Source organism: Gracilinanus agilis, chromosome 5 (assembly GCF_016433145.1).
Source record: "Gracilinanus agilis isolate LMUSP501 chromosome 5, AgileGrace, whole genome shotgun sequence".
In the NCBI taxonomy this organism is placed as follows: Eukaryota; Metazoa; Chordata; class Mammalia; order Didelphimorphia; family Didelphidae; genus Gracilinanus; species Gracilinanus agilis.
In genome coordinates this window covers 71,701,102-71,718,295 of record NC_058134.1, presented here as the reverse complement: position 1 = coordinate 71,718,295, position 17,194 = coordinate 71,701,102, and the positions used below count along the sequence as shown (strand labels likewise).

The window sequence follows — 17,194 nt, the reverse complement described above, 5'->3', positions numbered from 1 at the left end:
ACACAAAACTATGTTTAAACCCCAAAGCAAAATACAATTTGTTTTTCTTACATGCTATGAGCTCCTAAGGTAGAAGAAAAAAAATAAAGGGGATTGAATTCATAAACATCTTGGGATACAAACAACAAGTATGGAAGATTCTTGCATACCACTGTATGCTCTGTAAACATGTATTATCTTCTTTGAGATTCTGAATGATTTTTTCTTAAACAAGCTAACATTACTGTAGAAAAGTTTTGTATTTCTCACGTATAATTTGACAGTATGCAATCAAATGGGTTCCATCAAGATAATACATGTAAATAAAGTGTTTTGAAAAATCTAAAAACAGCATTTATTATCATCATTATTATTAGTAATACTAATAATAATGATAATAATACTTATCTGGGAAAATTGTTAAGGAAAAATGAAATTCTTTAGAGAAGAAAAATCTGTTTTAAAATTTTTGACATGTTGAATTAGGAATAGCTTTTGTGACAAATATTTCTCCTTATAAAAAAGCCTCCAGAAATTATTTTTCAAGTAAAATTTTTTAAGGGTTGGGTTACTTGCATTTTTTTACTTCATTTGCATTTTTGATATTCAAATTGAAATTTTATATATGACTTTTTTTTCCATCTTTTGAGGATGACATTCCTCAGAAATCAGAGGTCCCGACTCCCTCGACTGGCACTATTGACTTTCACAGAATGGAAATGAAAATCAAAAGAAAAAAATGAGGGGCAGAGAATGAGGTGAAGAGATGGCTCATTATGTTACCTTTCAAAAAGTTATGGAAGAAAATTCTCCATTTCCAAAGGGGAAATGTAATTGAAAAGAGGTAGCACCAAATCTAGGTATGCCAGGAAGCTTCCCTTTGAAAACTCCCACAGTTATTTCTGAAGTTCTATAATATCTGCTTTTAGGATAGAATTTTTGGCCAACACAAATAATTTCTTAGCCCTTACAGAAAAGTTTAAGTATTTATACTTCCCAAATACTTTGTTAATTTCTTCTAATTTCAGTATTAACGTATCCCAAACCCCATTTGTTGGGCCGCACTGACTTTTATTTATGCTAAAAAAGCCTAGTGTTTAAAATGGAAAAAAAATTCTTGATAAAATGTCTGATTCCTGCAAGTTCTATCACCATCAGGAGGCAAAAATACAACTGGCAAGAGACGCTCACCTGAAATATGTGTAGAATAGATCACAAGAAAGAACAACCAATGAAGGAGAGTGTTCTCCAAGTGAAAGAAAAAGTGTTTCCTATGGTCAGAAATTGCAATGAGGTTTGTTGAAGTTGTGTAAGTTTTTCCTCACCTGATTAATAGGTACAAAAGACTGGTATTTATGGAGAGCGGGCATAGCAGGAGAATAAGTAGAAGCATATACAGGTTCCTATAGAGCAAAGCAAGAGGATTAGGAGTGAAAAGAAAAAAGATGCAAAGGAAGAAAATCAGTACTTTTCTGACAGGAAGTTAATTTACTCATTGCAATTTCAGTCCTCTTTCTATGAAAGAGTTCTTCATCTTTAGGCAGAAAAAAAAAAGATCCTGCTAAAGGAATTCCACACAAGCAGCACCAATTTACCTAAGTGAGTATGTAGAGTGATTAAGTGAGTTAAAGTCACTAATAATGCAATTTAAACATAAAGTCAGATGGCAGAGAAGGGGGTGAAAAAGGGCTTGCATGGAACTGTTTAAGAAGTGCAATTTATAGCACTGTCTTCTTGAGGTAACTGAAGGAGAGCCCAACAATGGTTTTAATGTAAAGATTCTTAGCCTTTTCCTCTAAAAAAAGGCAGAGTCAACCTCAGAATCATTGATCTAGGGCTGTAAGGGACCTCAGAAGCCACTCGATCCAACCTTCTCATCTTACAGATCAGGAATCTGAAGACCACAAAGGTTATTTCACTGGTCAATGGCTCTATCTGTAATAAACCATCAGAGGAGGGATTTGAACCCAGGTCAGCAAATTCCAGAGCTAATAATACACCTCCCACTATATCAGAGAAGTAGCTCCCTTCCAAGCATTGGATTATCCAACAGGAAAGAATATGAAAGGGGACAAACGAATGTACAGGATGTAAAAGGGAAATGGACTTTTGGCTAAAGCCTACAATTAACACTTCTGTTAGAGTCAGGCTTACCCAAAGCAGATTAGAAATGGCATTATCATCTGTAAATCCTCCTTCTTCCTACAGGTTAAAACAAATGGGAAACATTGCAGAGTATTGGAAAAGAATAGTCCAGTTAGAGCATTGCATTCATTCTCTTCAAATCATCAGTGCCTAGGGTTAATTAGCAATGTGTATAGGCTAGCACACAGCAGGGTGTGAAGAAGAAAGATTTGTAAAGGCTAGCCTCCCAACAGTACTCTTAACATTTTAATTAGAGGTTAACCACCCCCTCCATTGCTCTCCTCTTCTCTCTCTCTCTCTCTCTCTCTCTCTCTCTCTCTCTCTCTCTCTCTCTCTCTCTTTCTCTCTCCTTTGCCTCTACCCCCCCTCCGTCTCTCCCCTCATTTTCTCTCTTCCAATGTGCATCTCATTCCTGTCTGCTTTCCCTCCTTCTTCCTCTCCCCTCTTCTCTTTCTCCTGGCTCCTAGCCTCTGCCCCTACTTTTTCTTCTCCCTCCTCTCCCTCTGTATTCCTCTCCTTATTTCTCTAAGTGATCTTACATGTGCCACCCTCAGAACAATTGAGGATCTCAGGGACAGTGGGCAATCCCAGCAGGAACACAACAGATGTGCTGTCCTGTCCTTGAATTTATAGGAGCTTGCTGTGGGAATGTCATGGTACTCAGCTTGATTCACTGTCTTAATGGCACTGTAGCACAGCTGGTGATCAGGCACTAATCTGGGACTCATAAGTAGGTTCAGGTTTTTAATGGCAAACCCTGTTAAGGGCTGATGCATTTGTTGACCATCTTAACCAGAAAGAATGGGAGTCACTGCTATGCTCAATATGCAGGAAAGCAAACCAACTCATGCTTTCATGCAGAATAAGCAAACACAGGGAGAAGAACTTAGAACTGGCCTGTGGGTAAAGGAAGTGGACGATTTAGTAGCCACAGGCAGAAGGCTGGGAAGTTGTTGATCTCAGACTTCCCTTCATTTCTTATCTGTCTCACTGACCATGTGGAATCCAGCCTACTGAAGGAAATGTTACTGCCCAGAGCTCCTGCACTCAGGCATCAAGTGAGGCACAGATCAGGTCAAATCAACAAACTCAATAGCATCTATTGTTTACTAGGTGAGCATACAAACTACTAAAAAAAAATGCTTCTAACTTTTTGGCATATCCTTAAACAGTCAATAAAAGGCAAAAAAAAAAAAAAAAAAAAAAAAAAAGAAAAAAGAAAAAAGAAAAAAAAGAAAAGAAAAAAGAAGCAAGAAGCCCAAAGCATTATTCCAAGAGAAGAGAAGGGCATCAGACAGCTGGACAAACAATTAGTAGTGCCCTTAAGCTTCAAATCCCCAATCCTACATTTTAAAGATGAAATTGGAAAGCTAACAGCTACTACTATATTACATATTCCGTTTAAAGTGATAGATTACTTAATACCTGAATACTTGGATGGAAAAATCTAACTTTGGTTCCAAAAATGTACTCATGACTCACAGAAATTATTCTTATCATCAACTGGGCTGAAAGAATGAGAAGCTAGTCAAAGGCATATTTTATTTGGATTTGGGTGGACTCCTTTGCTAGGATTTTTCTTTCTTTTTTAAAATGAAGTATCAGATTTTCCTTAGTTCTCCTGGTGAACTCATAATAAAAAGATAATGGATTTAAAAGCTTAAGCAAACCAGAAAATTAACTGTAGTGTTTATGATGCTCCCACTTTATTCCAAAATTGGACCAATTTCACATGGGAGGTTGGTAAATAAGATACTCAACAGTGCAATGACCTAGCCTTATCTATACCAGCAAAATGAAGAAGGTATGAGAATTAACAGGACTAAGAAATGCTTTTTTCAGGATTTTTCAACCAGTTTTGAATAATTAATGATGACACCTTCAAGTAGCTTCTTCATCTATCTGTTTATGCTGGGATTTGTGCTTAGAGTGGTCTTATCTGAAAGAAATTATATGTGATGAAAATGACCTTTCCTCCAATTCTATATCTAAGGCCAAATCTGAATTTTCCTATGTGAATCATTTTATCAGATACTTGTGATAATTTACATGGGCTTTTTGACAGATTTTTTCTTTTTCCTTTACCTCACCAGTGTCTTCTATAAATAGATCACTATTTATTAAGCACCTACTCTACATGCTAAGCACTGTGCTACCTTTCTACAGTGGGAGCATACGTACTGACAAAAGTTTCAATATTTCTCACTTTTAGGAGTAGGTTTTCTGTTAATCACCAAGGTCAGAGGTTCCCAAACAAGGACCTCCAACAACCCATGGCCACTTTATGAGCTCTCAAAGTACAGCCACTTAGATTCCAGAATTTCCTATCCCCACCTCGCCACTTCTGGGTGTTTGCAAGGTTGTCAAAATGGAAACCTATGGGACTCTGGTTACTAAATATGAAAACTTGACGGAAGGGGTGAGGCAGCAACAAAAATTTCGGTCATCACCGAGTCAGGTCTTTGGATGGGTTTGGAAATTGCATCAGATGATTGCTTGACTGCAAAAGCAACTCTTAATCCCCCCTCAACTGGGAAGTGCTGTTCACAGCTAGCACCTGTCCCAGGGAACAGCGCATTATTGACAAGTGTGGTTCACAATGTCCACCCTTCTTACTTAGAGGGATTTTATGTCACAAATGTTATTCCTGTTACTAAAAATGGGGCCAGCCTTGTGCCATTCTAACATGGGATGACCACTGAATACTTAGATATTTCTCTTTTGAGATTTGTTGGGGAAAGCCCAAATTTGGGCACCTTTAGAGGACTCATTTGAGTCAACAGTGCTGCTGCCACTGAATGCACTGTACCCATCTGGTAAGGAAGGAAGCCAGTGGCTAGGAAGGTGCCAAGGGTGAACTCACTGCCCTCATAAGAACTTAACTTCCAAGAGTCCCTACAACTGACCAAAATAGCTCAGCCTATTTTAATTTCAAAGTAGACTTAGGCTGATTTGAATGAGGTCTCTGATGAGTTGTAGGAATGGCATGTTCACTATTGTAAGAGTTAGCACAGACATTCTGACCCTCATGGACTTTCCTGTCTCGGTTTACTTGTCTAATGCTCTCACCCCACCCCCCTTTCCCTCTGTATCACCTGATTCCTCTCCATCTACCTAAACATCTTAGTTCTTCTTCCAGAGTCACCTTGACTTCAGCCCCCTGGTGAAGAAGATATTCCTTGCCAGCAATGTGTCCGGAAATAACCTTGTACCCATCTCCCATGTTACCATTCATTTGCCAAAGTACTTTTTACACAATTATTGCTTGAAGTAGAGGTGAGCCCTGAATTCTTCAAGCTGATAAAGTACAAACTTTGGTGGGTTCTACGAGGAGGAAAATGCTGAGCATGGTACCCTGCCAACAGGCAGTTTGTGGGTCTTCTCACTTTGAGCTTAATAAGTTTAATGATAAACTCTTTAAAAAAAACAACTCTTACCTTTTAGCTTAGAATTATTACTGTGTATTTGTTCTAAGGCAGAAGAGTGGTAAGGGCTGGGCAATGGGGTTTAAGTGACTTGTGCAGTCACACAGCTAGGAAGTGTCTGGGACAGGTAATAAAATTTTTAGCTGTAGGAATAAGGTATGGAGGGGTAGTGATTTGTATCAATGAGGGGGAGAACTGCACAATAATAAAATCAATAACTTGAAATATTTAAAAGAAAGAGATATAAAGTTTCAAAGAAAGCATCTTAGGAAAGGGGAAATTTCATTCAAAAGTCTTCAATTTCTTTCCCTGGCAGTGGGGGGAGTGGGGAAACCTGGGAATTAGAATCCTACATTTGATCTGATTGATTGAATCCTACACTGACAGAATGTTAATTCTGTCTGAAAGCTATTGAATTTTATGATTAAAAAATTTTAAGTTAAATTAAATTTTAAAAATTTGAATGGAAAAATAATAGCTAGCTAGCATTTATATAGCACTTTAAGGTTTGCAAAGTGCTTATATTATCTTATTTGAGTCTCACCACAACCCTGTGAACTATGTACTATTATTATCCCTCTTTTGCAGATGGGAAAATAGCCTGAGGAAAGATGAGTGATTTGCCTGAGATCACAAAGCCTGAGATAGGATTTGAATTCAGATCTGCATAGTTCCTGGTCTACACCCTAGCTACTGGGCCCTAGCTACTGGGCCACCAAATTGTTCAGCCATTTTAGCCATTATCTTTGGTCCTGTTCATTGGTCAAATGTCTTTTCAGCTTACTAAGGAAGACACAGAAGATGGGAACAGCTGATCTAAACCTTGTTTCCCTCTATCAGCTTTCTTAATATAGAACAGTCACTTTCATGTTTATCCCTTCATTGAATATTTTAAAGGGCTAGAAAGGGCCACAGAGATACCATGTGAATCAGAAGCACATTTATATTCTTTTCTCTTTGAAGATTTTTATTTTTCTAGAGAGATGAGTGCTCATGTGAAATGCATTTGCTCTCTCATCTCTTTTCAAATAATTGCAGGAATTAACAGCCTAACTCACTCCTCAGTGCTGAAGATAGGCACAAAATATTCAAAAGCACAAGAGAAGGCTGGTCTGACTTAAGCAGGTGGAGAACTGCCTCCCCACTGATCTAGAGAAGCCCTCGTAGTCTTCAACAAGTCCCTCAGATGTGGAGACTAAGTGATGGGAGAGGGTCATACAGTTGCTATAAACAATTTAATGATATAGAATTCAAAAAAACCCACTATGAAAACTATTAAAGAAGTTGTAAGGAGGTAGTGATTAGTCGCCAAGTAAAATGTCCAGAGAGGCAAGCAGGTCTATTGGACTCTCCAGCTGACCCGCTATCCACAACACCAGGCTGCCTTTTTGGATTCTGATAACATGTTGAAAATGTTGCCTCAAAAATACTTTCAGGCATTGGCACCTATGTATGAGTCAACTTCAAAATAAGTTTATAGACACTGCACAAAGTTTTCAATTGAAAAATCTCATTTCAGAGGGGGAACATAGGAGTAGCTCTTTAGAAAGAAAACCCATTAAAGACCGAGTTTGGTACAGACTGATGGCAACTTTCTTCTTATCCAGGCTTCAAACTCAGTCTAAGAATTCCAAGGTTATTCTTTAGGTAAAACTTGCATACGAGGACTCACTAGCACTTTTCCTTATAAATCATTTATTGAAATTCCAAAGCTAGCCTTTTATCAAAAGGATGCCAAACATCCTTTGAGCTTGCTGATGCAAGATACCACAGCGCTGTGAACTGATTCCCGAAAACCTTTGCAATGCTACCTTTCTATCTAGTTTAGTCAAAAACATCCATCATTGGCAGCCAGTGACAAACGGGTGCTTTTAAATGCGGGGCCCCGAAGCCAAGATGATGTGAATGCTTCCCAAAGTAGCAATTAGTGAAGTTAGGCATGCTGATAGGTTGGATGCACTTCCAAGCCTGGGCAGAAGCAGAATGCCTTTCCTAACATGGGCAATATTACCTTCTTTTTGAACGACTGCTCAGCCTCTTGCAGCCGGGTGCTCCTCTCTGTGACAGACACTTTGCTATATTCTTGCTTTTTACTAAGTCGGCTTTTCCAGTCTTCTTCTCCACTCTTTTTCAGAAGTGCTAACCTAAGAAAAAACACACTGGTTATAAGACTTCGACATAGTCTGTGTATGTTTAATAAAACTATATGCAGGATTAGAAACTTTCACGACCAAGACTCTCGTTCTCACTTACCTAAAACGCCCGCCCCAAGCCAAACCAAACCCCTTTACATACATATCCTAATGATCCTGTGTATACTTTGGACAGACTACAGAAAAAGACACAGATTAACATCCTCTACTCGAAAGACAGAAATATCAAAACATTGGCAAGTGCTCTGATAACTATTTGTTCCTCATTTTTTTCCCCCATTTTCTGGAGGAGGGAAGATGAGAAATTAGTCATCCCATCCCTAAGATTTTAAAAGCTTTTGGGAAAAAAATTGGAGTCAGTTTGATGGACAAAATGTTATAGTTGCATCATATTGTTAGGCAAAGAGTTAAGTCCTTGGTTCTAGGATGCTGGCAGTGTCAGAAGTTAGAAGTAGCCTTTAGGAGAGAGGAAGTCCTTTAGTGACCCCTTCTGGCCAAGGAATGGCAGGTGAGTAAGAAGCAGAAATGTGTTTATATGGTTAGGAGAGAATACTATGGAGATGAGTTAATAGATGAAGAATTTCTGCCCATTTTTATCAGTGGGCTTAGATTTGAATGTTTACCCTATTATTACTATCATCATTGGCCAAATGTCACCTTGAAGACTGTACATTTTTCTTTCTGACCCTTGTCTGTCCCTTCTACCATTACCTACAAATACTGGTCTTTCCTATTGACCTTCTTCCTATTAAAATCATTCTCCATCAATGCCTCTTTTTGTAATAGTGCCCACGAAAACTATCTGTAGAAAAGCATCTAATCAACCAGGATGATGACTGTGACCTGCTTTGATCTAACCAGGAGCATTTGCATATAGCTAATAAAGACTCATTTTGAGGACTTTTTAGTTAGGGAGATTAGTATGTGTTGACTAGACAAACAAGAAAAGCAGAGGTGGAAAATAAAGAGAACCCAAGGACAATGCTGGCAGGAAGTTACTAGGCTAACTCCAATCTCATGGAAACCTGGGCTTGAAGAAACGATAGGGGAAAATATTTAAAATGGAAACTTTCTCCTTCAGGCTGAATCTGAGAGTTCAAATTCTGAAAGGTCTTTAAAATGAACTCCATTAATTTTGAATTTATCAGCAGTGTCTTGGAGGAGGAAGATCAAGAGAAGGGGCTCTAGTTCTGAGTCCTGTCATTAACTGGATAGATGATTCGGGGTAGCTGCCTCTTCCGTAAACTAAAGGAGTTGTACTTGATCTTTTTGGGTCCAGCATTCTTGGATTCCAAGTTTGAATGTGAATAGAATCTAGACTGAAATTTGCTTTTACTCCAAGATAACAAAAGGTGGTTATGCAAATGAAAAGTCCTAATAAGATTTCAGGGGGCAACTTTTGCCTATTCAAGAGAACAAAATATTTGCAAACTCTTATTTAAAAAGCCTGCATTTAGCTACTCAGATGGAAACTTAATTACAAATCATTTTTCTCTTGGCCCAAGGCCACAATGCTAAGAGCTTCCCACAAGGGGGCAGGAGACCTGAATGATAGTCTAATAGAGCAGGTAATACTATTTACTTGACCTTGGGCAAATCACAAAACTCCTCTGGGACTGAGCTCAGTTATCAATAAAATGGAATAGGGAACCAGATTTCCTCTTAGAAATTCAATGATTTCTGTATTTATTAGTGGTATTGACCTTGGGAAAATCACCAGAGGAGTCTGTGTCAGCTGTGGCAGCTACAAAACGTGAAGACAAAATGATGTTGATGTCTTTCCCAAGAATGATGCTAACCAAGAATCGCACTAGCCAAAAGAGAATTATGTCAATAAAAGTTTGAAAAGATTTTCATTGCTTTGAAAGCATTTATTTTTCTAATTTTTTTTCTAATACAGATGAACCTTCTGTTTGGTTCATTTGAATTAGTGAAACTCAGTTCTTAGGTGGAAAAAAAAAAAAAAAGGGCTTCTGGGAAGTAGGAAGTGAGTCCTATTTGTATAGTGATTTTTCCAGATTTAGAAGTCTTATTTCATGTGAGGTATAAAGGAGCTTTTAAGAATGGCTAGTTCCATGTCTTAAGAAGCACTTCTAGTTTTGAAATGGATCCAAATAAGTATTGTTTATCAAGATGATCATATCTTGCAAAATTATAACCTTGTTCTAATGGTACTGCTCAAAAGCTTTTAGAGCACCTTTTCAAGAATTGTCTTAAGTATGAGCTAAGGATCACACGAGGAAATTGGTACATTCAATTTTGAGTGTGTGTACATGCACACGTGTCTGTATGTATTTAACAAATAGCATTATGCAGGTTGATCTCTCACTTTAACAGATTTGCCTAAAAATAAAATTTTAGTTATTTAAAAAAATCAAATCTGTCCCAAAGACAAGGATTTGTTATGTTCAAAGACAATTCAAACGATTTCCCAAAAGGCTTTTAAGATCATTCTAAAAGAGGAATTTTAAAGATATTTTTAAGCCACTAAACATGAAACCCTTATTTTCTGTCTTGGAATTGATACTAGTAATGGTTCCAAGCAGAAGAGTGGTAAGGGCTAAACAATTGGGGTTAAGTGACTTGCCCAAGGTCACACAGTTAGGAAGTATCTAAGGTCAGATTTGAACCCAGAACCTCCTGACTCCAGCCCTGGTGCTCTCTCCACTGAGCCACATAGCTGTCCTTCCATGACGACAATTTAAGAAGACAGTACTTATTTAGATATAAGTTTCCACATGTAGCTTGATGAATAAATGTAGCGATGCTTCAGGCATCATTCATTTTTCCAACAACCCAATAATAGGTTAAGTGTTATTTCTTATTTGTATCCAAGAAAACTAAGGCCCAGATACTAAGTAACTTTAGCAAAGCCTTCTAGCAAGTGGGAGAGATGTGATTAGAAGTCACATCTCTTGATTTTCCACTATATGCTTCCTATTCCCTTCAAAAACCTTTAATTCTGTCTTAATAATAATGCTAAGACAGAAAGGCAAATGCCAGAGTTTAAATGACTTGTCCAGGGTCACACAACTAAGAAGTGTTGGCACTCCATGTTACAGTCTCTAAAAAGAAGCCAGTCCTGGGTGCATATCCTGCCTTTGATACTTGCCATTTGTTTGACTCTGGGGAAAACCCTTTTAACATGTCTAAGCCTCATCTATAACATGAGGAGAATCCTGGTGGTGCTGGCTTTTAGGACCAATTGAGATAATCAAGTGCTTTGCAGTCCTCAAAGCACCACCTAATTGTCAATAATTGTTACTAAGACCCTATTTTGTAGTTTGTCCATTAGCACTCATAATGTTCTGACTAGTTTGTATTTGCAGATTAAATAAACTCTTGAAGTGAGACTCGTTTAACCCAACAAAATTCCCTTCCTCTCCCCTCTCTTGGAATGGCTTTCAAAGAATGCATCCCCCTTCCAAATGTTTTAAACATTCGCTTGCGAATGCTCTGGCTGGGCTGTCACCACAGACTTGCAGAGCTATATCATAACCAGAATAATGTGGGGAAAACAGTGCAGAAATTATTAAACCCACATGGTGCTACGGCCATCTATTTCTCCCTAGCAGCCCGGGCATGCAGAGTGCAAATGAGGAGTTATTTTAAAGTAACAGGCATATAAAACCCTAAATGTATTATTCCTGTCCCTTTACATTTCCTACTTGTGGCTGAACCAGACAAGAAGAGAGCAGATCTTTCAAAATGTGTTCATTGCTCCTGTGATCTCACTACCTCCCTCACTCACCACAAATGGCAGAGTCTAGGAGAGGGATGAGGAGCTCTACGCATCTCTCTGCACACATGAGACCCATTACTACCCCTGCCTGCACTTCTTTCCAGCCACTGTCAGGGTGGCTTAGCCCAGCCAGGTCCAAGTGCTCCTTTGGGAATCTCGGGCGTGGTGAAAACTATGATTTGTCTGGGGCTGAGAATACCAGTGAATGACCTATCAGAAGCGCGTCTGGAAACGGGGCTCACACTAAGCATCTCCCACCCCTCTTGTGTCTGCTGAGGGATTCTGTGGGCAACTTTTCTTTTTCTTTTCTTCTTTTTATTTTTTATTAAGGATAATAACTAATCACATTGTTCTTATCACAGCTAGCATTTAGATAACACTTTAAAGTTTTCAAAGTGTTTTCCGTATCTTTTCTCATTTGTTCTTCACAACAACCCAGGGCAGTAGGTGTTGTAATTATTCCCATTTTACAGATGAGGAAACTGAGACAGAGGCTGCGATGAGCCCAGGGTCACATGGAGTTATTACATGAGTGAGGCAGGATTTTAACTTGGGTCTTTCAGACTGCAGGTCCAGGGCTCTAGACACGACACCACTGAGCTGCCTCTTGTACATTTTTATTCTCCTTCAAAGTTTTTCCTTTGCAACAGGTGGCACAAATATACACTCCCATTTTACAGATGAGGAAATTGAGGATCAGGGAAGTTAAGCACCTAGCAAGTAGAAGCTGAAGCTGGGTCTCTCGACTACAGCCTGTTTTCTACTTTGTTATTTGGTGGAATAGGGGAAGGATTTGGAAAGGGGAGATAGTAACTGCCTTCAAAGGGAAAGAATGCTTCATCCTCTTTGCTCCTTATCCTACCCCTGTACAGTCCTTCTCCTGCAACCAGAGAGGAGAGATGACACTATCCAAAGCTGCCATTAGCAGGGGAAAGTCAGGAAAATTTATCCTCAGCTTTGTCATAAGCCTTTTTATAAAGCTTTTCATCAACCTGTCATTTCCCAATTAAAAAAAAAAAACCCACCAGCAACAAAACAAAAAACACAAACAACTACCTGCCTGCCTGAGGGTGCTGCTTGATCATTAATAAATCCTTGGAACATGTTTATATAGCAAGACCAAGTCAAATGTGGGGCAAGTAAAACACTTCAGGTGAACCATAATTTCTTTAGCTTTCCCCCTTTTAAAAACTTCCTAGTCATTTCAGAATCCCAATCAAAACAGGGTTCAGTTGGGGCAGTCCAGCCCTGAATTGGATCTTAGGTTTAGGTGTGCTTGGGCAGGCGGAAGGGGAGATAGTGGGAAGAATTAGAGTGAGTTCATGAAAGAGAGAATAAAAAGATTGGACTCTCATTAGAAATATTAATCTGGACGCCCTCTAGTGGCTGAATGGTGCAGTTGCACCCCAATTCCTAGAAGCCCTATCTTCTCTCTAAGGTCTGGGTTAGAACCTCTTTCTAGCCTGAAGGGTTGAGAAAGGCAGTGATAAAGCCCAAAGTACTATCCCGAATTCTACCCTGTATCCACCAGGTTGAACCTTATAAGTTTCCCAGGCTTACAAAGTCAGAATGAGGATTCAAGGGACCTGAAGAAAAGAAAGGATGGATGTATTGGCTTCTCCCCTAGTTCCACTCTGTCCATTTGAAAAACCATAAATGGAAAAAAATGAAAACCAAAAACAAACAAACAAAAAAGCTAGTAGAACTTAACCCCTCACTCCCCCCCAGAGATCAGCTATTTTGAAATTATGAAGTTTTTTTTTAAGTTTATTTTAAATACACTTTGAACATTCTCTAAAACTAAATAACTTATGAATGGTTTTCTAAGTTATGGAGTGGATGTCCTGAGATGATCTACATTTCAGAAAAACAAAAGGTCCTTTTAATGAGGTTTAGAGGAAGAAGAAAAGACTTTGTCAGACTATGTGCCCTGATTTTTTATTTGAAAAATGTGTTTTTCCTAGTTATGTTTTTTCCAAGACAAACAAATTTGAAAGAGGTAAGAACTTATGAGTGTTTTTTTAAAAATTGTTAATCATTCAGTGGAAACAAAGTTAAGTAGATCTTAGCTGAAATTATGTACCATTTGCAATTAGAGAAGTTGTTTTTGTCAGAAGGTGAAAAATGAGTAAAAAAGGACCTTTGTCAAAAAATTCTTGAATGTACAAGTAAGCAGGACAATTTAGAGGCAGCTAGCTAGCACAGTAGATAGGGTGCCAGACCTAGAATCAAGAGGACCTGGGTTCAAATTTAGCCTCAGATATTTCCCAGTTCTGTCATCTTGGCTGGGCAAGTCAACTAACCCAAATTGCCTAGTTTTTCTGCCTTTGTATGCATTCGAAAACAAAAGGTAAGGGTTTAAAAAAAAAAAAAAAGAAAAGAAAAATCTTTCAATTTGGACCCAATAACAGGTCTAAGTAAGTCAAATATAGAAAGCTAACTCCATACAGGTAACTGTATACAGAATAGGGAAGACAGAAGAGCAAAACTGAGAGTGTACTGACCAAGCAATGAAGCCCATCACTGCTGCTATCTTGGAAATGGGAGACCTGTGAGAAGGAAGTACCACTTGGCTCTTCAAGACTTGGTCACAGACAGCCTTCTTCTCTCACCCCCTGAAAAATGCTCAGAGAAAATGTACTTTTTTCCCCATTGACCTGAGTCACACTCACAAATGTATTAGCTGCTGGAAAATGACGATTGGCTTTTCTCTGACTTTGATGACAAGTCCAAAATCCAACGTCACTTATTATAATGCTTGTTTGGAGCAGTGGAAAGAACACTGGACTGGCAGTTAGGAGAAGAACTCTAATCTCAACTCTGCCACTAATCAGTGCCTCAAAGTATAGGACAAGGAGAAAGACTGAAGTACTGTTACTAATATGTGCACACAATCCCATTGGAAGAGGAAAAGATAGCCTGCCTTGTAAGTGCTTAGGAAAATAAGTCACGAGCCAGTGGCCACCCACATCAACAAACATTTATTAAACGCCTACCCTTGACGGAGAACTGTACTAAGCTAAGAGATAGAAAGTATTGATAAGTCAGAGTTTGATGAATTATGCTGAATTGAATGCTTAAAGTAACAGAAACTCTATTATATTTAGTATCAGAAAACGTGGGTTCAGGACTCAGTTTATGCCACTGCTATCCGTGTGACCTTGACTAAGTACCTTCTCTCCAAGTCTTGGTTCCTCATCTCTAAAGTAAAGAATTAGATCAGATGAGTTGCTAAGGCACTTCCATTTCTAGATTGCATAATATTATGATTGGCCAAGGAGATAGGAATTATTCTCAGCCATTAAGAGTCTGAATTAACGTAATTTTATTTGGAGATCAAATAAAAAAGTTCCCTCTATTTCATGTCTTCTCATGTACTTAATATTCAAAGAAAAAAGTTTGGACTCATGAAGAGACATTAGAAAGAGGTTTTGCTGCCTTTTGAAAAATAAGACCAGGGCAATCTGAAATCTGTCTAGAAGAAAGGCACAGAGACACAACATGATTGACAGAACCAATGAAAAATTCTGAATGGTGGGCTGTGATAAGCAAGTGTCCAGACTGGCAGATCCATGGGAATTGAAGATTGAAGTATTTCTGATAATCACACTGTGAAATTAACTTGACCTTCTTTCCCCCAGTACTTTTATCACTATTAAATCTTCTGCTGTTTAATTCTGCTATAGCTGGAGGTTAAAAAAGGAAATATATCCAGAAAATGTTTAGCTCATTGTTCTCGATAACTGCCACCTCTAAAGACATCCTTCTCAATCCCATTTCATTCCTCTGAATAAAATGAGGATCTAGCACTGTTTGCCACTCAAATGTAATCTTTCAGAGCGAGCTGTTGCCTGGAAATAAATTCACGCTGTATACTATAGAAACTCATTCAGTCAACTTGCCTTAAAAATAAACAAAGCTCAAGGTTTAATCCTACTGCTGTAATTCTCAGTAAGAACATATATTCACTGCCCCTTTACACACCCAGACTTTCTATAGAATGAAAGCAAAAGAAATGGGCAAATCCAGCATTTAAACATTGTCAGCCAACATTTATTATGGGTTTACCATGTGCCAAGCACTGTGCTAAGCTGGGGAACCTGACCCATTTTTTGAAATATGCAAAAACTTAAATTTAAAATAGTGCTTCACAAATCACACAAAAACAGTGAGTCCTTATTGAAAAAAAAAAAACTGTGCTCCTATTTCTTGCATCAGACTCTTTCTAGGCCTGGCACTCAACATGTGGTTATTAGATCTGCCATTGGGTAAATGTGGTTCACCACTGAATAACCCCCCTCTCCTTAAAACACGCTAATATGTCACCACATCTTTACAAGTGACTTCATTAGTGAAATTAAACAATAGCTCCAATAACAATTTTAATAACATTTATTGGGGGAATCGGGCTAATGCAGTAGAAGATTGTTACCTTTCTTTGATCGACATTGTTTTGCTAGATGCATCGAGGGCATCCTCTGTCATTTTGCTGTCTCCACCAGCAAACATCCTGCATGGATTCTTGGAGGGTTTTTCCTCCGATTGTTCTGAAGACTCTCTTCTACCGGAGAGCAGGGCTGTGGTCTGAGAAACGGTTTTTGTAGCTGGAGTGCCAGGAAGTTCGGACGTGGGCTCAGCAGGCTCTGCTCATTGAGACAGAGAATGCAGCATTAGCACTTCGATCTTCAGGCTTGCATTCTTAGACCCATTAACTCTCTAACAATCAAGGGGAGCAAACTCAGGCCACAGACATCACATGGGAGATTGCACAGTCAACTTTGGGAACTGATCATTTAATTCAACAAGTAGTTATTAAACTCCTACCGTGTATGAGGCTTTGAGAGACAACAATGTGAAAGTCTCTGCTTTTAAGAACTTTAAAAAGCTTGGGGTAGTGGGGAAAGGTCAACATAGAAATAAATATCAAGTTGCTGGGTGGCTAGGAGGCAGCAGCAGTGTGCACAAAAACCAGAACGCTCTCCTGTAGGAAAAAAATAATCTCAGGATTCCAAGAAATGAAAAGAGCATCTTTAGTATGGGGGATAGCCTATGTATTAAAAATATTGATATGCAATTGTAAATTGCAAACATCTACTGCAAATATTAATACTGTGGAAATAGTTTTGAACAATGATTCATGTAAAACCCCGTAGAATTGCTCATCAACTCTGGGAGGATGGAGGGAGGAGGGGAGGAAGAGAATATGAGTCATGTAACCATGGGAAAATATTCTAAATTAATTAATCAATAAAACATTTAAAATTTAAAAAATGATATGAAGCTTAAAGGCTTGCAATGGGTTTTCCATATATGATCTTACTTGCTACTCAAAACAAATCTTTGATCAGAGGTTTCTGTTTCTGTGCAGACCTGTGGTTTCACTGATGGAAGGCATCCTGGGAATAAACTCTTTTTATCAGAGTAAAAAAATCAGTACCAGCTTTTCACCTAACAGTTAAGAAGTACCTGCCAAGGGTGTGGGGTTTTCCAGGTGGCTCAGGGGACTGAGAGCCAGGCTCAGAGATGGGAGGTCCTAGATTCAGATACTTTCTAGCTGTGTGACCGTGGACAAGTCACTTAATTCCATTTGCCTAGCCCTTACTGCTCTTCTGCTCTTAGAACCACAATATTCATTCTGTGATGGAAGGCAAGGGTTTATAAAAGAGAGAGAGAGAGAGAGAGAGAGAGAGAGAGAGAGAGAGAGAGAGAGAGGGAGAGAGAGAGAGAGAGAGAGAGAGAGAGAGAGAGAG

General features: G+C 38.7%; 1 protein-coding gene across 1 annotated transcript in view; it reads right to left on the bottom strand.

Moving 5' to 3' along the window:
• The window catches only part of LOC123249832 (supervillin-like), a 101,971-nt gene that overhangs the window by 57,962 nt on the left and 26,815 nt on the right, over positions 1-17,194 (bottom strand). The window contains exons 2-4 of the mRNA XM_044678941.1: positions 15,877-16,087; positions 7,561-7,693; positions 2,134-2,181 (exon numbers count right to left, since the gene is read on the bottom strand). Coding sequence (XP_044534876.1) covers positions 2,134-2,181; positions 7,561-7,693; positions 15,877-16,087 — 392 coding nt within the window. The remainder of the gene's footprint in view (positions 1-2,133; positions 2,182-7,560; positions 7,694-15,876; positions 16,088-17,194) is intronic.